The 22,566-nt window shown below is 41.1% G+C and overlaps 1 protein-coding gene across 1 annotated transcript in view; it reads left to right on the top strand.

Annotated features, from left to right (window-relative positions):
- Positions 1-2,877: 2,877 nt before the first annotated feature.
- The window catches only part of LOC106584907 (coiled-coil domain-containing protein 60), a 55,129-nt gene continuing 35,440 nt past the window's right edge, over positions 2,878-22,566 (top strand). Inside the window, exons 1-4 of the mRNA XM_014170572.3 lie at positions 2,878-3,343; positions 12,690-12,767; positions 13,180-13,256; positions 18,540-18,788. Of these exons, the coding sequence (XP_014026047.2) occupies positions 3,050-3,343; positions 12,690-12,767; positions 13,180-13,256; positions 18,540-18,788 (698 nt within the window). The 5' untranslated portion in view covers positions 2,878-3,049. The remainder of the gene's footprint in view (positions 3,344-12,689; positions 12,768-13,179; positions 13,257-18,539; positions 18,789-22,566) is intronic.

Genomic DNA, 22,566 nt, shown 5'->3' with positions numbered 1-22,566 from the left:
GAGACTTGTAGATAACCTGTAGCCAGTGGGTTTGGCGACAAGTATGAAGCGAGGGCCAACCAACGAGAGTGTACAGGTCGCAATGGTGGGTAGGGTATGGGGCTTTGGTGACAAAACGGATGGCACTGTGATAGACTGCATCCAGTTTGTTGAGTAGAGTGTTGGAGGCTAATTTATAGATGACATCACCAAAGTCGAGGATCGGTAGGATGGTCAGTTTTACGAGGGTATGTTTGGCAGCATGAGTGAAGGATGCTTTGTTGCAATATAGGAAGCCGATTCTAGATTTAATTTTGGATTGGAGATGCTTAATGTGAGTCTGGAAGGAGAGTTACCAGTCTAACCAGACACCCAGGTATTTGTAGTTGTCCACGTATTCTAAGTCAGAGCCGTCCAGAGTAGTGATGCTGGACGGGCGAGCAGGTGCGGGCAGTGATCGATTGAATAGCACGCATTTAGTTTTACTTGCGTTTAAGAGCAGTTGGAGGCCACGGAAGGAGAGTTGTACGGCATTGAAGCTCGTCTGGAGGTTAGTTAACATAGTGTCCAAAGAGGGCCGGAAGTATACAGAATGGTGTCGTCTGCGTAGAGGTGGATCAGAGAATCACCAGCAGCAAGAGTAACATCATTGATGTATACAGAGAAGAGAGTCGGCCCGAGAATTGAACCTTGTGGCACACCCATAGAGACTGCCAGAGGTCCGGACAACAGGCCCTCCGATTTGACACACTGAACTCTATCAGAGAAGTAGTTGGTGAACCAGGCAAGGCAATCATTTGAGAAACCAAGGCTGTCGAGTCCACCAATAATAATGTGGTGATTGACAGAGTCGAAAGCCTTGGCCAGGTCGATGAATACGGCTTCACAGTAATGTCTCTTATCGATGGCGGTTATGATGTCGTTTAGGACCTTGCGCGTGGCTGAGGTGCACCCATGACCTGCTCTGAAGCCGGATTGCATGTGGAGAAGGTACGGTGGGATTCGAAATGGTCGGTAATCTGTTTGTTAACTTGGCTTTCGAAGACCTTAGAAAGACAGGGTAGGATAGATATAGGTCTGTAGCAGTTTGGGTCTAGGGTGTCACCCCCTTTGAAGAGGGGGATGACCGTGGCAGCTTTCCAATCTTTGGGAATCTCAAACGATATGAAGGAGAGGTTGAACAGGCTAGTTAGTAATAAGGGTTTCAACAATTTTGGAAGATAATTTTAGAAAGAGATGGTCCAGATTGTCTAGCCCGGCTGATTTGTATGGGTCCAGATTTTGCAGTTCTTTCAGAACATCAGCTATCTGGATTTGGGTGAAGGAGAAATGGTGGGGGCTTTGGCAGGTTGCTGTGGAGGGTGCCGGGCAGTTGACCGGGGTAGGGATAGCCAGGTGGAAAGCATGGCCAGCCGTAGAGAAATGCTTATTGAAATTCTCAATTATAGTGGATTTATCGGTGGTAACAGTGTTTCCTAGCCTCAGAGCAGTGGGCAGCTGGGAGGAGGTGCTCTTATTCTCCATGGACTTTACAGTGTCCCAGAACTTTTTTGAGTTAGTACTACAGGATGCAAATTTCTGTTTGAAAAAGCTAGCCTTAGCTTTTCTAACTGCCTGTGTATATTTGTTCCTAACTTCCCTGAAAAGTTGCATATCACGGGGGCTATTCGATGCTAATGCAGAATGCCACAGGATGTTTTTGTGCTGGTCAAGGGCAGACAGGTCTGGAGTGAACCTAGTTCAACATTTTTTGAGTGGTGCATGCTTATTTAAGATGGTGAGGAAGGCACTTTTAAAGAATAGCCAGGCATCATCTACTGACGGGATGAGGTCAATGTCATTCCAGGATACCCCGGCCAGGTCGATTAGAAAGGGTCTCAGCTGTATGATGAAAGGTGTGTAAGTCAGGCCCTTTTCAAATACTTCCTTCCTCCCATTCATCCTTCCTTCCTACCTTCCCTGAAGAAATCCCTTATCTGATATGATTGGCTATGTGAACGCAATGTGATAGAATCATTGCTTACACCTATCCATTTGTGTTAGATCAGTGATTACTTCAAGGTAGGGAGGGAGGAAGGAAGGGTGTGTGTTTCCAACAGGACATCAGTGTGCGTCCTCAGAGTTGAGTCACAGCTAATAGAGATGCTGTTTGTTTTGGAGCATGAAATGCCTCCCGTGGTCTTTTGGGATGGAAATGTTCTGTGTCATCAAAAATGTTTTTGTGCGGTGTGTGTGTGTGTGTGCATGTGTGTGTGTGTTTGTGTTGACTTGGTGTGTGTGCAATCTGAAAAGCTTATATTTATTAGTTTTGGCAGTTTCCAGTGGGGTTATTAGCATTCCCATCTTTTATCAGCTATGACAGAGTTGTAATTGTTTCATCTGTGAGACGCCTTGAGATACTGCCACACTGTCCATTGGAGAACAAACCTGATTGAACAGATGTCTCTGTCATTCAGCAAGATGTCCCAGCATCAGTTTCTGCTTCAAGGATCAGGCAAGATGTTGTTAGCAGAGGTTGAATTGGGGTTTTGTGGAAGATTGCTGTTGTTTACAATTCCCCACTGTCTTCTTCTAGACAACTAATATAACCTCTAGAGAAGATAGTGAATGCATGGAGGAAAATATGTATGTCATCAAAAGGATGTTATAGATTTACAGTGGTTAAAGTCCTTCTAGGCATGTGTTATTGTACCAACAGTAACATCCTCAAAAAGTCATTGAATAATAAATAATAAATGTTATTCCCAGGAATCCCATAGGAATCCCATACAAGCATGTGCATTGTTATTGTGTTTTCGAGATAGTTGGGCCTGTCCCGACATATAGACTACCACCTTGCACTTTCTGTGTGGGCTGAGTTTCTCTGTAACCACGGGAGACAGGGTCCTACAACAAAATGCGTGTGGTTCAATGCCAAAGTCTAGCAGGCCATTCTGCGGTTTCTTTTTTTCAAAGATAATCATAGCAACTTCAATTTAAAAAAAAAACATTGAGTGCTACGATATATTTTAAAAACTTGGCTACACAACGTTTTGTCTACAACTTGAAAGCTTTGTCTGGCGTTATTACAATGACGACTCATCGAAATGCAGCATTAGACCCGCGTCACTTCGTAATAATCAAACCGCTTCCGATTCTTAAACCGACGGGAGAAATGCTCCAGGCCCGGAGCAGAACGTTGTGGTCCGCCTGTCAGTCGACCAGGGAACAGGTGTTCTGGGATAACTATCACCGACGACAGTGGCAGCTGAGCCGGCAGGGCTATAGAGCAGCCCCCTGGAGACCCTATGAGGAGGTTGGACAACCGCTCTACCTTGAAACCAAGAGACTCATACTAGAATCACTGGGACAACCTGTGGAAGAGGTGATTGTTTCCCCCTGGCCTTGTATGTATCTGGAGATTGTGTCTAATTGAATAAGAATAATTTAGACTACTGAGTAGACCTAGTTGATTTATGTGACAGTTTATGGTAGGCCAGCCTAAATAGCTCACAAAGTATGCCTAAATATTTATTATCCTTCATAGGCCTTCCATGCAGTGGCGGTTCTAGACCATTTCAAATGGGGGGGCCAAGCTGGGGCCAGTTGTACTGTTAGAGGGGCCAGTTACATTAGACGTTATTGTTGTCATATCGTTTTCTTCACTGCATTGCAGGCATTAGCAGGCAAAAGACCATGTTCATAACCATTCAACAATTTATTTGCATTTCCATTATAATTTTCATTTGCATTACATATTCAGTATCAGGTCATATCAACTGTATTCTCCGGTTTTTGTGTTTTTTTGCAAAAAGATCAGCAAATGAATCTAGACTCAAGGCCTTTGCCCTCCTTGACTCAATACCTAATACACCTAAATTGCTTAATCTGTCATTGTGGACCCGAGATACGTTATTTCATAGTCCACATTTAGAGGGGCCACAAGGGGGTCCAAGATTGTTGTCACAGGGGCACTGCCCCCCCCAGAACCGCTAGTGCTACCGTGTAACCTACTGCCAGTTCCATTACACTAGCCCATGACACTCCACAACATGAATTAGCATTTTTGACACTAAAATGAACACCTATGTTTTTTGCCAGTATATCATAATAATGATGAGTGAAGATGAAAGTTTTAGTTATTGGATAAGTAATGTATTATTATTTCATGTTCCTTACTTCTCTCTCTCTCTTGTGTGCACTCTCTCTCTCTGTCTCGCTCTCTCCTTTCATGTACCCTCTTTTCTTCCATTGAACTCGGTTTCTCTGTATGCAAGTAATATTTTCTCTCTGGTGGGCGGTGGTGTGTGTGTGTGTGTGTGTGTGTGTGTGTGTGTGTGTGTGTGTGTGTGTGTGTGTGTGTGTGATCACTCATTTCATGGCATCCTGTCTATCTCCTCATTTATCAGTCCTGTCCCCTTGGACTGACCGGGCCATTCAGCATCTCACACACACATGTGCGCGCGCACACACACACACACACACACACACACACACACACACACACACACCCCCTCAGGCCCGACACATAACTCCATTTACTGTTAATGGACAGTGATCCTCTGCGCTAAACAGATCAGTGACACGGAGAGTGTATCTGTCTGTCATCACAAATCAAATACTCCCTCAGCCCCAGCTCTCATGCCTCAAAATTACATAAAAAACCCTTCACAATTCTGTCCCTAGCCTCCCAAAGCAAGAGGGTTCAGCTCAGTGAAAGATGCAGACACACATTGGCCAGTTTACTTTAACCAGCCTCTGTGGGATTCCAGTAGCTATGAGATTTTCCCCTTTAATGTTATCCCATCTAGACCTTTTGTCTATAGAGTGAATATTCCATATCCTGTTTAGATAATGCAGAAGGCATGGAGGCCCATCGTTTGTCTTCCTCTATACACAGCCTCTCTACATAGTCCCTAATAAATGCATCTGAAGTAAGATATTAGAGGGCGGGCACCATTTATAAGGTGATTATACCTGTCCTTTAGGCTAGCAGCAGAGGCCATCACAGCAAATCAGCAGGCTTTAAGTAGCAGCAGCAGATACATGGGGTATTGGCACCTAACACATCATGGGATAATGTGAAATAGGTGGTTTATTCCTGTGAACATTGCATTCATCATAGTTATCGGGGACGCTCAGTTGCTAAGGCAGCTAGGCAGCTTGCCTGGCGAGCAGAGCAGAGGGAGGAGGCAAGAGTCCACATTAAAAGTGACAACATTAAAATGGAGAGGCTTATATTCTTGAATGCTGGAACCTTGGTCTCCCCCCTCTCTCTCTCTCTCTTTCTCGTTCTCTCTGTCTCGGTCTCTTTGGAGTCATCTCATTCAGGTGGTGTCAGAAGCAGTAGGAGACAACGATGATATAACGTTAATCTTACATGAGGGATTGCTATTTGTTCACTGAGTTGCATCCCTTGAATTGTGTTAGTGAAGACTCAGTTGTGTGATCAATTGTTACAAAGGCTGTATTGAGCAGTCGTACTACACCTACCATAAGAGGCTGATGATGGGAGGACTGCTCATAATAATGTCTGGAACGGTGCGAATGGAAACCATGTGTTTGATGTACAGTGTCCTCTTTAATTTGAGGGTATTTTCATCCATATCAGGTGAACTATTTAGAAATTACAGTACTTTTTGTACATAGTCCCCCCATTTTAGGGGACTAAAAGTATTCTAAAACGGTTCACCCGATATGGATGAAAATACACTAAAATTAAAGCTGACAGTCTGCACTTTCACCTCATAGTCATTGTATCATTTCAAATACAACGTGCTGGAGTACAGAGCCAAAACAACAGAAAATGTGTCACCGTCCCAATAATTATGGAAGGCACTGTATTTGATACCATTCCACTCACTCCGCTCTAGCCATCACCACAAGCCGGTCCTCCCCAATTAAGGTTCCACCAACCTCCTGTGTCAACTACTGTGGGTGTCAGAAGTATTCACCACCTTGGATTGTTTTAACATTTTGTTGTGTTACAAAGTGGTATTGAAATGAATTTAGTTGTTTTTGTCATTGATCTATACAAAATACTCTGTAATGTCAAAGTGGGAGAAACATGTATTTATTTATTATTCACCCCCCTGAGTCCATACATATTAGAAACACCTTTTGCAGGGATTATAGCTGTGAGTCTTATTGGGTAAGTGTTTGCACACCTGGATTGTACAATATTTTCCTATTATTCTTTTCAAAATTCTTCAAGCTCTGTCAAAGTTGTGGGGATCATGGCTAGACAGCCATTTTCAAGTCTTGTTATATATTTTCAAGTAGATTTAAGTCAAAGCTGTAACTTGGCCACTCAGGAACATTCACTATTTTCTTGGTAAGCAACTCCAGTGTAGATTTGGCCTTGTGATATAGGTTATTGTCCTGCTGAAAGGTGAATTCCTCTACCCATGTCTGGTGTAAAGCAGACTGAACCAGGTTTTCCTCTAGGATTTTGCCTGTGCTTAGCTCCAGCCCGTTTCTTTTTATCCCGAAAAACTCCCCAGTCTTTGCCGATGTCAAGGATACCCATACCATGATGCAGCCACTACCATGCTTGAAAATAAGGAGGCAGTTACTCAGTGATGTGTTGTATAAATACGTGCAGTATTACTTTAGTGCCTTGTTGCATACAAGATGCAAGTTCGGAATATTTGCATTCTTCTTTTTACTCTGTCATTTAGGTTATTATTGTGGAGTAACTACAATGATGTTGGTCTATACTCAGTTCTCTCTTCACAGCCATTTCATTTTTTTTTTTAAATCACCAATGGCCTCATTGTGACATCCCTGAGGAGTATTCTTTCTGTCCTGCAGCTCAGTTCAGAAGGACGACTGAATATTTGTTGCGTATGGGTGGTTTAATACATCATCCACAGCATAATTATTAACTTGACCATGCTTAAAAGAGATATTCAATGTCTGTTTTGTTATTGTTACCCATCTACCAATCACTGCCCTTCTTTATGATGCTTTTGAAAAGCTCCCTGGTGTTTGTAGTTACATTACATTACATTACATTTAAGTCATTTAGCAGACGCTCTTATCCAGAGCGACTTACAAATTGGTGCATACACCTTATGATATCCAGTGGAACAACCACTTTACAATAGTGCATCTAAATCTTTTAAGGGGGAGGGGGGGGGGGGGGGGTAGAAGGATTACTTTATCCTATCCTAGGTATTCCTTAAAGAGGTGGGGTTTCAGGTGTCTCCGGAAGGTGGTGATTGACTCCGCTGTCCTGGCGTCGTGAGGGAGCTTTGACTGGGCTGAGCGTGAACTGTGCTTCCTCAGAGGTAGGGGGGCCAGCAGGCCAGAGGTGGATGAACGCAGTGCCCTTGTTTGGGTGTAGGGCCTGATCAGAGCCTGAAGGTATGGAGGTGCCGTTCCCTTCACAGCTCCGTAGGCAATCAATAGTTGATTCTGTGCTCATTCAAAAATCATTTCAACACCTATTATTTCACACAAAGTGAGTCCATGTAATTTATTATGTGATTTTTAAAGCAACATTTTACTCCTGAACTAATTTAGGCTTGCCTAAACAAAAGGGGTGAATACTTGTTCAACAACTATATTTGAGTAAAAAAAAAAAAACAAAAAAAAAAAGGTGTTAACATTTGTAGAATTTTTTCACTTTGACATTATGGAGTATTTTATGTAGATCAATGACAAAAAAAATCACAACTAAATCAATTTCAATCCCACTTTATCACACAACAAAAAAGTGAAAAAAAAACAAGGGGGGTGAATACTTATGATACTCACTGTATAATTGTAAGTCATCTCGGGAAAAAAATAAGCAAATACATTTTGCTACAGTTCTCAGTTTTGATATGACAATTTTTTAAATTTAGATTGTGAGTATGCAAAACATTTTTTTATTTAGATTGTGAGTCAGTGTTGTAGTACTCGAGACCAGTCTCGAGTCTGGTATCGAGACCACATATTGAGTGTCTCGGTCTTGTCTCGGTGTTGAGTACATTTGTACTCGGTCTTGACTTGTCTTGGACAGTGAGGACCAGCCGAGACCAGCGAAGTTAAAAACTCATAATTATCAGCTTCCATTCAGTCAATGTATAAAACTGCTTAGCCAGATCAAATATATACACTCCTTTCTTGAAACATTAATGCAGTATCTTAACAGCCTTTATATCTATTTTAGACATGTTTGCGCAGTGCCGAACCTATAGGACTTCAGTGTGTGACATGTTCTTGATTCTGAAGACAGCAACTAATACCAGCACACTCATGTAGGAGTGCACTTTTTGTAAAACACAAAGGGCCAGTGGTGTAGTTGAGGCTATACGCAGGTATAAGCTGTATACCCACTTTATTTTCAGTGGGTATTGTGTATACTCACTTCTTAATCCCAACTGATGCATATCAAATCAAATCAAATAAAAAAATTATTAGTCACATGCGCCAAATACAACAGGTGTAGACCTTACAGTGAAATGCTTATTTACGAGCCCTTAACCGACAGTGCAGTTTAAAAAAATTGGATAAGAATAAGAGATAAAAGTAACAAGTAATTAAAGAGCAGCTGTAAAAAATGATAATATACCGGTTAGTTGAGGTAGTATGTACATGTAGGTAGAGTTAATTAAAGTGACTATGCATAGATGACAGAGGGCGGCAGTGGTGTGGAGAGGGGAGGGGGGGGGGGGGCAATGTGAATAGTCTGGGTAGCTGTCACGTCCTGACCAGTAAAGAGGTTATTTGTTATTGTAGTTTGGTCAGGACGTGGCAGGGGGTGTTTGTTTAATGTGTTTCGGGGGTTTGTTGGGCAATGTTCTATGTTAGTCTATTTCTATGTCTGTGTCTAGTTTATCTATTTCTATGCTTAGTTTATTGGTTTGACCTTCAATTGGAGGCAGCTGTTTCTCGTTGCCTCTAATTGAAGGTCCTATTTAGTAGGGGTGTTTTTTCATGGGTTTTTGTGGGTAGTTGTTCCGTGTTTAGCGTTTAGCCTGACAGGACTGTCTTCGTCGTCATTGTTTGTTATTTTGTTTTGTGTTCACGTTCCTTCAATAAAAGAAGATGAGTTCACACATTCCCGCTGCGCCTTGGTCCCATCTTTACGACGAGCGTGACAGTAGCCATTTGACTAGATGTTCAGGAGTCTTATGGCTTGGACCTAGACTTGGCACTCCGGTACCGCTTGCCGTGTGGTAGCAGGGAGAACAGTCTATGACTAGGGTGGCTAGAGTCTTTGACCATTTTTAGGGCTTTCCTCTGACACCGCCTGGTATAGAGGTCCTGGATGGCAGGAAGCTTGGCCCCAGTGATGTACTGGGCCGTTCGCACTACCCTTTGCAGTTGCCATTCCAGGCAGTGATATCAAAGTAGTGTAGTGGAGGTATACAATTTATCAATTATGTAGTACAATAGAGAAATCATGCACAAAACAGCCTACACAATCACAAACCATGTGCAATATATTCACACATAGCCTAGTTTCAGTGGAATTGAATCTGCAGGCAGCAAGAGTGTGCAGCTCTCGACTGGTTTTGGCATGGAGCAGCTCACAAAAAAATGACATCGGTAGCTGGTAGGGTAGGAAAGACATTTCAATTTATGATATCTACCAGTAAATGCTAACTAAGGCAATAATGGGTATGCAAACCAGGTATTGAAAAAGTTAAATCCAAACCGTTGGTTAGTAGGCTATTTGTGATGTGGAAGTGTTATCATGCACTATTTGCATCAGGGGCGTAGACATGGATTGGCCTGGGTGGACAGAGGCCCACCCACTGGGGAACCGAGCCCTGACAGCTCCACCCAATCGGATTGATGTGGTTTATGCATTGTTGTGGACTTAGACCATCACATTTTTCAAAATGTTATAATAAAAAAAAAAGATTTTGAGAGTATAAATCTGAAAAAATCTATTCCATACCTTCGCTGTGTGGGCATTTAGGAGCTTTTTGGCTAAATTTGAATATACCCACTTCTCCAGGCACCACTGCATAGAGCCGATGGAAAGACAGCAGTCACAGACAGCATGATGTTAAAGGATAAGCAGTCCATAAACTCAAACATAATAAGCCAGTAGGTCACAAATCATAAGAATCCAAAAACACAACCATTAAGCATTTCCCAATCGAAATGTACAACTATTACTTCCCATTGAAAAAAACATTTCATGTTTAGCACACAAAGTAACCTGTGACCTAAAGTTTAAGTGGAACTGACAGCATTTTAACTACTTTGCAGATATGAAACAAACAGACAATGATAATATCAAAAATATCTAATTCCCAGTTTATGCTACAAAACCAACTTTATAAGAGGTTTTAAAAATAGACTCAATGTTCCATGACTTACACTAAGGCATTGTTGGCAGAATAGATGGATGCAGTTCAATGCATGATTAATATAATTTACCACTACATTTCTTGGTAGTTCAAAACATCTTGCTATCAGGTTGTACATCACAGCTGGCCTGGTACATTGTTTGCTGCCTCCATTCGGGATGTAATGTTTCAGTTTCAATGACTGAATATTTTGGACAAAAACTGACAAATGTAACTAAAGCTGGGAATGTCAATACAATCAAACTAGCAAGGGCAATTATCACAAGTCAGTCATAACGTGGCTAATAGGCTAGCATATCTACCCGCTGAATATGACCGGTGTCAGTTAACATAGACAAAAAAAAAGTAATAGTTAGTCAAGAATGCTCCAGATAACATGCAAACAGCCTAACCAGCTCTGCTACGGTGAGTAAAATTGTCAGAGTGAGGGGTTCTCTCCTTTGTGTCTGGAAGTAGCTAGCTAGCAAGCTAGCCAACTTTAGCCAGTTAGCTTGCGTGCTTGGTTGGGACAAGCATGCATTGGCATGCAAGCTGCAGAAGGCTACAATTCCCCATCATTAATCAGTTGCAATATTGACGGCCAACTAGCTTAAAAAGTTTGAGAGAGTTTATCTAATGTTCCGTCGTTAGATTTTAGCTCATCTTGCTCATCAGATGTTTTTATTCGGTTTAATTTACTGCAATTGTCCAAATGCATGGGCGCTTTCCCACTCTATATTGATATAGAATTTTCACAAATGCCTTAGTATACGTAATTCCCAAATATTCTGAGAATTTATGAAAATTACCATATCTAAGTGGTCGCTTGTCAGAAAATGTTTTTAAAAGTCTCATATTCTTCCTGGGGTTGTATATAAACAGATTTTAATAAGATTTCATGTTGCTAAAATGCTGTCAGTTCCACTTTAAATACAACAATGTTTCACATACATACGTTATTTTCAAAGAGACAACAGCAAGCACACTGCAATAAAAAACACAGTTCTACTCACCAGATGATGATCAATTAAAACTTAACTTCTTATTGAAAGTTATTCTTGAAAAGGGAGAAGCTAACAAATTAGCAACAACATCCTCTGCTGCAACAACTGCAAACTAGCCGACAACAAAAGCTAGCTAGCTAGACCGTGGGAAAACTACTGCTCGCTATTGCGCAGTTGCCTGTTGGCCTTCAAGAAGGAAGAAGTTTCCATTCGTTTTCTAAAAACGGTGCCACTCATTAAGTCAAAATGTGATTGGCTGATTCCACTGTCACTCCAAAATCTTCCCTAATACAGTTAAATGGCAGATGCCTTTATCTAGCTTCCAATGGCTGATTTAGCTAGCTAGATGCATCTCCCCAGAGACCAGCAAAGAACAATCCTGATTGGATATTTTCTTCTGTTCAGTGTTAACCTTTTCCTTTCCCTCCCAAAAAAGAGATTAAATCAGAACATCATTGAAAATAATAATATAATTATATTATTATAATCGTTATTTTATAAATCCTTAGCCCTTCTATGAAGACATAGAAGGCCCATTGTTCCCCACTGTGTTATGGTTAGTAATAATTTGTAGAGTGGCTCTATTTTCCCTCAGCATGCATTTTTTCAATATTTTGAATTTCTTAAAAAATGCATATGTTGTTCTGAAATATGAACACAGAAATGCTGGACATTTTGAAATCGAATTATGGTGGTGATCTGACAAAATTACAATCATGGTCTTGAATTGGACTCGCATTTTTCTGGTTTTGGTCTTGACTCGGTCTCGGACAACTTGTCCCTCTCCCGGTCTCGGCCTTGACTCGGTCTTACCCCCACACCCTCCGGTCTTGGTCTTGACTCAAACTCGATTTGCTCCGGTCTTGGATCGGTCTCGCTTTAGGTGGTCTCGAGCACAATACTGTTGTGAGTATACTAAACATTAAGGACACCTGCTCTTTCATTGACGTAGACTGACCAGGTGAATTCAGGTGAAGCTATCATCCCTTACTGATGTCACTTGTTAAATCAACTTCAATCAGTGTGCGCGTGCGTGTGTGTAAGGGGCAGCACAAGGGCAAGCCAGAGTCAGATCCGGGAGGGAGTGGTCTGCGACATGCCTCACTGTGATGAATGAACGACCTGTCAACTCCCCAGTCTCACACCCTGCCTCTCTACTCTCTCAGAAATGATCAGAAACAGGCTAGAGTTTGAATAGGCCAAAGGGCTTTAGGGTCTATCTTTATCTGTGGAAGTCATGCCTTATGATTTACTGAGAGTTAGGAGTATGATGATTTGAACCATCCTCTGGCACCTTTGGGGCAGTTTAGGAGGCGTCATCGACATTTAGGTATGCTATACATTGTCCTGCTACTGTATGTGAATGTTGTGATTAACAGAACACATCAGCCCATCCCTCTCTTACAGACATTTCCTCTTGTTTATTTTATTACAGGCTTCAAAGGCTGATCCCTTAGCAGAAGAGGATGTGCCTGTTAGCACCACCCCATCAGATTCCCCAGGAGCAAACAAGGTGTGTGTGTGTGTGTGTGCGTGCGTGCATAAAGGAAACAAGGTGGGGCTTTTCTCAGTTTTCTTATACCCTGGTATCTTGTATATACACTTACAGTTGCCTTTACTGCATCATTTGCAATGAATAGGCTATAGAGCCTTTATATGAAATGCTGCTCGATTATGCAGAGGGATTCATTGTGTGATTATCTGTAATTTCTATGAGCGATGTAGCATTAGCACGTTAGCAACACAATATTTTCTCCTGGCCCGCTGCCTGGCTCTTAGCCATCAGAGGTCAGACGAGGACACACACACTAGTCGACTCCGCTGAGGCTTTTTATGCAAAGAAGGGTTGTTCAGAGCTACAGGGTTAAAAACTGTCTGCTTGTCCTTTTGTTTGTTGCTGGATGTTGTTGTTTGTTGTTTTCTAGAGCTTACCATTTCGTTGCCCCCAGGCTGGGAAGAGAGAGGATGCAGTATCTCTTAAGAAGCATCTGGGACATACCAGGTGAGGCTGGTGTGTGTGTGTGTGTGTGTGTGTGAATTCTTTTTTATACCAGAGACTATCTATTGACTCTGCCAAATTTAATTTCACATATTGCCATCAGCACATCTCGATACATCACATTTTCTGTAGATAAGCCAGTATATATCACACTTATACAAAAATGTAATCACTCATATTTTAAAGCACCTGAACAGTCGTTCTGAAAAGTACTTTCTCTAATGGCTAACTATCAGGAAGTTTGAAAAGACAGGCTGAGTGGGCGGGTGCTTATATTCATGAGCTCTCCTTGACTGACAGCTCTTTGAAACACCTACTGTATGTCAAGCAACTTGGATGCAGTGAGCAGTGTTGCAGTAAAATCATCTAAAGTAAATTTGGCGATAGCAACTCAAACTCAAAGCAACTCAAACAACATTGAAATTGCATCAATGACCTATTATATATATTTTTTTTTACATACATCTCCCATTTGGCATGTCTCTTGGGAAACGGTTCACAGCAGCACTGACAGATGTGTTGACTTGACAACTGCATCAGAGTTTTGAACGACCCTTCCCCCCATTTTGTTCCATGCTGGCTGAAGACCTAGCTAGCCAGTAACTAGCTAACACCAGATACAGATGAAAGGGGAAACATATAAGTATCTTTGCCATAGATGAAAAGGGTAAACTTTCTATTATATATTTGCTGACACACTAGTCAATTTTTGGCACCAGTAGAGTAGCTATCAAGCTGTATAAACCACGCCCCTCTGCAAACACGCCTTCTTCGATGTTAGTTACAAGGCGGTACTCATCTAAATGATGTAAGATAACATCATGTTACCATTAGTGAATTAAAATGAGAGTTAAGGTGATGTCACCTTTTATCCCTAATAATGAATCCCAAGTGTTTAACATGGGGGAGGGGACCAGTAACTTTATGATTAAACTTTATCAATGTAGAAGCAACAGTCATTTTTCATACTTTGATCTGGTTTCTTTAAAATATCACATTTCATGAAAACTTGATTTTGACTGTTCATTACCTTTAATACACGTCTCTACATTACATAGATAAAATGTCATGGTCAGGATGATAATGCATCCACTTTCTTATATCAACAGCTGTGGCCAATGGGCTGTTTTACAAGACCACTAAAAAACTAATTAAATTATGTTTAATTCATCAAACAAACATGTAGATGTAAATGAGGTTGGATGAAGAAACTGCAAAGGCAATAAAATGCGACCCAAATGGCACCCTATTCGAAAATATAGTGCATAACTTTTGACCAGGGCCCATAGGGGTCTGGTCAAAAGTAGTGCACTATGTAAGGAATAAATAGGCGGGCAATTGGGGCACAGCCATGGTTACTATCAAGTATCATGTGATGTGAAACAGATTTCCCCATTGAAGTGCTGACTGATGTGGCATTTTAGAAACAGGCAGCCCTGTGATGTATAATGTAGATATCTGGAGAGATGCTTGGCGAGCCATGAGAAGTTCTGATTATACATAACAAGGAAACCCAGTAGAGAATACATACCACCAGAGATACTGACGTATTCAGTCATACCAGAGGAATAGAAGCTCTGCATATGACTACCATGATTATTAAAGGGTTGTGTCCCAAAAGGCACCCTTTTCCTTATGTAGTGGATTACTTTTGACCAGGGCCCATAGGGCTCTTGTCAAAAGTAGTGCACTATGTAAAGGGACAGAACCCTTTAATAATCACAGTAGTCATATGCAGAGCTTCTATTCCTCTGGTATGACTGAATACATCAGTATCTCTGGTGAGACGTAATCATGTGTTTTCTGTCAACAAAAAATGGCAACATACTAATAACAAATATTGATGGTGACCATTTTTGTGATATGATAAGAGAATTACCTGGTATCATATTATATTTCATTTTATGGCTTACGAAACTACCTGCGTTATTTCTTCTGTATACAATGTGACAATACAAAAAATAGGGTATGAAGTCTTCCCAAATATAAAAAGACTGTAAAGGGTAGGCTATTGCCACTTAGAAACAAACACTGAAGCCCCTCTATTATTCGCACAGAGGGAAAACAGACACTATTCATTAGGGCTATTTCTCTTTTTCTCTCCCTCTGAAACGGTAACCTTTCCTCTCCTCAAACACCTGTATGAATTATTCAATAATCTGGGTTTTATAAGAAGCTGTCAGAAATGTCAGCCGTTTCAGGGACGCCCTTGGATGTCCTGAGAGGGTGTAGTCTGTCTGCACGCCCTGTGGCGAGGCTGAGAGTTGTTATATACACACACACTCACAGACACACACACCAAATGCCACGTCTGGTCTGTGCCAGGTATCTGCTGCCCGCAGGACACAGGGATGAGAGAATGTGCCAGCCCCACAGCGGACAAACTGACATTCTGTTGAATTTCAACACTACATTGAGAGGATAGAATACTGGGATCAATTCCAATTTCAATTCCTGTCAGCTGAATTGGACATGGAATTTCTCCATAGGACTGCAATTCAATCCCTTAACTACCTGTAATGTAGGTGGAATTTACCCCAACCATTACCATTTAGGACAGACCTTCTTCTGAACAGGTTCTAACTGAAGAAAAAGTGGATCTTTTCCCATTTCTTCCTTTTACATGAAGAGCCATTTCAGATTGGCCTTCTCTCTGTATAGAGACACAAAGCTTCACTGCCAAATCACTGTATCGCTCCTTCGCAACTTGTGAACTACATGCCTTTGGTTGCCTAGCAACAGGCTAACTGCTACCTAATACCTCTTCTGATCTGACCTGTTGAAGAAATCAAACACTTCAATTTCCCCAACAGTCAAGGAAGAGTAACGGGGCTCATTTACCAACCGAACACTGAATTATTTAAACGACTGTAAAGAGTTCATTTCATACTCACATGTTGGCATATCACCTATATTAAACACCTTTTTTTCAGTGTTTCTGTCACCTTTGGCATAGTCTTGCTTGCCAGACTCATAACAAACTTTTGCGCTGTTCTTTATTTTTTTTGGGGGGGGGGTTTGCTAATATCAGGTTTCGACCATGTTTTGAGGATAGCAGAATGATATTGATTGGAAGCTCAATGCTTACAGGATGTTAAACGTACATCCAATATTCTAAAACAACAGCAATATAACCTACACACATTATCTGCATCCCAAAAGGCACCCGACTCCCTAGTGCACTACGTTTGATGGGCTCTGGTCAAAAGTAGTGTACTTTTTAGGGAATAGGCTGCCATTTGGGATGAAGACTAATTGATTCCGTGGTGATGCACCACAAGTGACTCTCTGGCTTCAACACCTGAGATTTAAGGGCAATGGTAGACTCAGATACTGCCTCTGTCTAGTCAAGGGCACTTTCATACAGTAACACAAAGACAAATCGAGAGATACTTGCCCACTGTCCATACACACAACACTGGGCTGTTGCTGTCAACAGTATGTGTGGAATACCATATGGCAACTGATCTGACAATGTGTTGCTGCTGTGATGCTATGATTCACTACAGATGCTGATAGATGGATAGAAAGATGCTTTGATAAAGGCATGGCAGCATTCTGGATTAAGACATTGCACATGGGGATTTGATAGGGAGAGTCACTGATCTGGAGTGGGCTGTGGTATCACAAATAGAGCAAGCAGGGGATGCTTCAGATTTAAGCAATGTTCAGCCTGAAACAAAACAGAGCAAATGAACATTCAAGAGTTCAAACACTGATGCCCTCCATGAGTGTCTGTGTGTGCCTGTGGGCGTGCCTGCGTGCGTGCGTGCGTGTGGGCGTGCGTGTGGGCATGCGTGCCAGCGTGTATGAACAGTGATGCCATCCGAATATGCAGCGTTTGTCTGTTTGGCTCCACTCCTGGGGGAAGTATTGCCAGCCAGCTGCTCACTAGATGAGGAATAATGATTCATACAGGAGGGCTCTAACGTTATACAAGGCTCTGTTTTTTTGTTGTTGTCCTGTCTGACTTGAAAAAGACAATTATTCCACAGTGGTGTCTATTTATCTCATCTAGGGTCATATAACAGGCTGTCAATGACACGAGTAAAAGATGTATTGTGTTCAAGATCAGTTAAATCTCCACAAGTACTCATTTTGGAAAATGTGCATTCTATTATAGCTTTAGTTTAGACCAATGCTTGACCAGCACTTACAGTAGGCCTGTACTGTAGCATACAACTGGAGATGTATACTCCATTCTAGCAGACACACTTATGCAGAGCAATAAGGGTTAAGTGCCTTGCTTGAGGACACATCATCTGATTTTTCACTTAGCCTGCATTGGGATTTGAACCAGCGACCTATCAGTCACTGACACAATGCTCTTAACCACTAGGCTACATGCTGCCCTCTGTCTTTAAGAAAGACTAATGCGTGACCAGCAGTAAGCCTGTACTGTAGTATACGATTGAGACCTATACTTCATTCTAGCAGATTATTAGAAGCAATAGAATCATGCTCTTTGCCCAACTACCAAGGCTCCTTACTCATGTGTGATGATTAAGAAACACTGAGGTGTATTACAGTTCGTTCAGCAGCAATGTCAAACCATGGCTATGACACTTGTGTGCCTGTATGTGTGTTCGTGCATCCATGTGTGTGCATGCCTGCGTATCCAAGTGTGTGTGTTTTAAATTCCACCAGTAGCATATTAATGCAAAGTAATGATGCATGCAGCCACCGGTGAAAACCAGCAGACATGGTTTGGAAAGGAAGGGAAAGGTTATGGGCTGGTGCTAAATCACTGTAATGAAACCATTAGTTTGCCCACACGTCACATATTTCTCCCAAAATTCTCTATTTAGGATTATAATTTCAGCCGCTCTGATGATTTAGAGATCTGGTCCACTCTGATTGGTGTGATTTAAAGACCTGGTAACTTCATAAAGTTGTGATCTCTGTTGTCTGCTTAGGAATTACACAGGTGATGTACATCCTCAATTGACTGCTGTATATAGCGTTGGTCCTATTCTATTTTTGGGTTGGGGCTATTTTCGGTCACTGTAGTAGGGGATTTAACATATTTGTGACTGTTTTTGTGTTTGTAACAGAAATAGTTTCTGAGAATCTTGGTGGCATGACTAAATAAAGTAAATATTTTAAGAAAATCTGCCTGAAACCTGAACAATTGTGTTATCTTCCTAAATTATTGCCTAGGCTTCAGGTTTTAACACAATCTTGTGACATGTAGATGACCTACTCTCAAGCCCAGTCACATGCTGTATCGGTATGTACAGTATCCATATACTCATCTCGTGTGTGTGTTATGTCTCTATCCCCCAGCCGCTTGGTGTCCGCGGTCAGACAGGGCCGGGGTTACTTCCACCTCCTCCAGAAGAAGGAGCAGGAACACGAGGAGGCGCAGCAGAGGGAGCAGAAGAGGAGAGAGGAGTGGCAGCGTGTCCAGCCCCGACCTCCCTGCTCGGAGTCTGACTCTGACAGCGACCCAGGGAGGAAGAAGGCCCAGTCAGCTCGACCTTTCACCCCCATCCACCGCTCCCTGACTTCCCCTCAGGCCTCTGAGCCACCACAGTGAGTCCTCACCCTGTACTGTACATCACCTAATACAGTGATACCCTTCTTCACCTTATGTTTAAAGGTGCAATATGCAGAAATTGCTCTGCCATTTCCTGGTTGCTAAAATTAGATATTTTCAATAACCAAAACTATTGTAATTTCAGCTGTTTGAAGCTGGTGTACGAAACCAAATGTAAAAGAGGCAAAAACGAAAATGGAGAATGGAGAATGGGAAACATAGAAAATGGAGAATGGGAAGCATAGAAATAGCACACATAGAACAGATTTACCTCTTAGTCTTACGTTCAATGAGAATGACAGATCTATACCTCAAATTTCTATGTGAATTTGGTTGGGTCACCCAAAAAGTTACATATTGCTGCTTTAAATATATTATGATGTATCACTGAGATTCAAAATAGACTTTAGCAAGGTACTATACAGCATCATAATATTCTATAATATATAGTAGGTGAGTAAAAAGTATATAGCAGGTGATTTAATGTTTATATAACTTACAGTGTCTTCAGAAAGTATTCACACCCCTTGACTTTTTCCAAATTTTGGTGTAATACAGCCTGAATTTAAAATTGATTAAATTGAGATATTTTATCACGGGCCTACACACAATACCCCATAATGTCAAAGTGGAACAATGTTTTTCTAAATTAAAATGAATTAAAAATGAAATGTTGAAATGTCTTGATTCAATAAGTATTTAACCCCTTTTTTATTGCTAGCCTAAATAAGTTCAGAAGTAAAAAGTCACATAATAAGTTGCATGGACTCACTCTGTGTGCAATAATAGTGTTTAACCTGATTTTGTAATGACTACCTCATCTCTGGACCCCACACATACAATTATCTGTAAGGTCCCTCAGGCGAGCAGTGAATTTAAAATACAGATTCAACCACAAAAACCAGGAGAGCTTTCTAATGCCTCGCAAAGGGCACCTATTGGTAGATGGTTAAAAATAAAAAAGCTGACATTGAATATCCTTTTGAGCATGGTGAACTTATTAATTACACTTTGGATGGTGTATCAATACACCCAGTCACTACAAAGATACAGGCTCAGGGATTTGGTGACTTTAAACAGTTACAGAGTTTAATGGCTGTGATTGGAGAAAACTTAGGATGGATCAACAACATTGTAGTTACTCCACAATTACTAACCTAAATGACAGAGTGAAAAGAAGGAAGCCTGTATAGAATACAAATATTCTAAAACATGCATCCTGTTTGCAACAAGGCACTAAAGTATTACTGCAAAAAATATGGCAAAGCAATTAACTTTTTGTCCTGAATATAAAGTGTTATGTTTGGGGCAAATCCAATAGAACACATTACTGAGTACCAGTCTCCATATTTTCAAGCATAGTGGTGGCTGCATCATGTTATGGGTTTGCTTTTAATCGTTAAGTACTAAGGAGTTTTTCGGGATACAAAAGAAACGGATCTAGGCACAGGCAAAATCTTAGAGGAAAACCAGGTTCAGTCTGCTTTCCACCAGACACAGAATTCAGCTGTCAGCAAGACAATAACCTAAAACACAAGGCCAAATCTACACTGTAGTTGCTTACCAAGAAGACAGTGAATATTCCTAAGTGGCCAAGTTACAGTTTTGACTTAAATCTACTTGAAAATCTATGGCAAGACCTGAAAATTGTTGTCTGGCAATGATCAACAAGGTTGAATAATTTTGAAAAGAATAATGGGAAAATGTTGTGCAATCCAGATGTAGAAAACTCTTAGAGACTTACTGTCACGACTTCTGCCGAAGTCGGCCCCTCTCCTTGTTTCGGGCGGCGTTCGGCGGTCGACGTCACCAGCTTTCTAGTCACCACCGATCCATGTTTCCCTTTTCGTTTTGTTTTGTCTTGATTACACACACCTGGTTTCAATTCCCTTATTATGTTCCTTATTTAACCCTCTGGCTTACCTTTCTGTTTTGTCCGTGATTGTTCGTTATCAGGGATTGTTGGAGGTGTTCTCCTCACACTGTTGTTTCCTGTTGGATATTTTGCTTGTGTTTATGAGTAAACTAGACTGTTTCACTCAAACCTGTGTCCTGCGCCTGACTCCGCTACATCTCCAAACCCAGTTCATTACACTTACCAAGAAAGACTAAAAGCTGTAACTGCTGCCATAGATGGTTCTACAAGGTATTGACTCAGGGTTATGAATACTTATTTAAATGAGATCTTTCTGTATTTCATTTTCAATAAATTTGCAAGAAAAACTAATAACATGTTTTCACTTTGTCATTATGGGGTATTGTGTGTAAATTGTTGAAAAAATATATACTGTAACAAAACAAAATGTGGCATATGTTAATGAGTATAAATACTTTCAGAAGGCACTGCAGAGCTGCTAATTCTCACGCATTGGCCGTGAGACACGCATTTGACCCTCTTCTCATGCCACACCTCTTATATCTCACTCATTAAAAAGTACTGGTTTTAATTTTCTAATTAGCCCATTGTATAGTCAGTGCGTTAACTTTTCAACTGTGCTCCAAATCGTTTTGAAATCGTAACATTCTGCGCCTGCAATTTAACATCATGAGCTGCACCTCCATCATTGTCCTGTCTTGGCCACAACACTGTAAACCACGGCACATTGAAGCATATGATTGGTTTAGTTATATAAGGGATCAAGGGGATTGGATGCATGTTTTAAAGAAACTCCTCTCAAGATTAGAGTGGTGCTGAATGGAGAGAGAGAACGTCCTCTGCAGCGCTGTTTTATGTACAATGTTGTCAACAAAGTTAGGTCCTGTCCCTATTGCAGAATGCAGCCTTTTTGACAGCATGTACTAAAGTCGATTTAATCCACACTTGCATTAGTCCCCTCATTTGGTGTTTGGCATTTAGGATGTGACAACAATAGGGCAGCAGACAAACCGACAGTATGTTTTAACAGGGAAGTTTGGTAGGGTGACCTGGTTTGTAACTATGAAAAACATTTTGTCTAATAGATTGTGAACCCAAAAGTGTACATTTGATTCTACAGGGGATGCAATAAACATTCCAATTATTTGGTTATGGTGTAGGGGTAGATATATGTAATCTTGTGTTAAGGAGATTTTATGATCTATTGACTTTATTTAGTCTGATCAATAGAACAATTCTCATTCTTAACAATGGGCTAAAATATAGGGTAATTAGTGTGCTTGTCAGCAGGAACACTACTGTTATTCCCTACACGTATTTTATTATTCCACTTCTTCCCAATGTTGCCAGTGTAAACACATATTTGAAATCTGATATGCCTACTTGTGTCTTTGGAAATGGATTACAGTTGAAGTCGGAAGTTTACATACACCTTAGCCAAATACATTTCAACTCAGTTTTTCACAATTCCTGACATTTAATCCTAGTAAAAATTCCCTGTCTTAGGTCAGTTAGGATCACCACTTTATTTTAAGAATGTGAAATGTCAGAATAATAGAATAATGATTATAGAATAATGATTTATTTCAGCTTTTATTTCTTTCATCCTATTCCCAGTGGGTCAGAAGTTTACATACACTCAACTAGTATTTGGTAGCATTGCCTTGAAATTGTTTAATATGGGTCAAACATTTCGGGTAGCCTTCCACAAGCTTCCCACAATAAGTTGGGTGAATTTTGGCTCATTCCTCCTGACAGAGCTGGTGTAACTGAGTCAGGTTTGTAGGCCTCCTTGCTCGCACACGCTTTTTCAGTTCTGCCCACAAACGTTCAATAGGATTGAGGTCAGGGTTTTGTGATGGCCACTCCAATACCTTGACTTTGTTGTCCTAAAGCCA

Source organism: Salmo salar, chromosome 24 (assembly GCF_965601325.2).
Source record: "Salmo salar chromosome 24, fSalSal1, whole genome shotgun sequence".
Taxonomy (NCBI): domain Eukaryota; kingdom Metazoa; phylum Chordata; class Actinopteri; order Salmoniformes; family Salmonidae; genus Salmo; species Salmo salar.
This window is presented reverse-complemented; position numbering and strand designations above follow the sequence as displayed.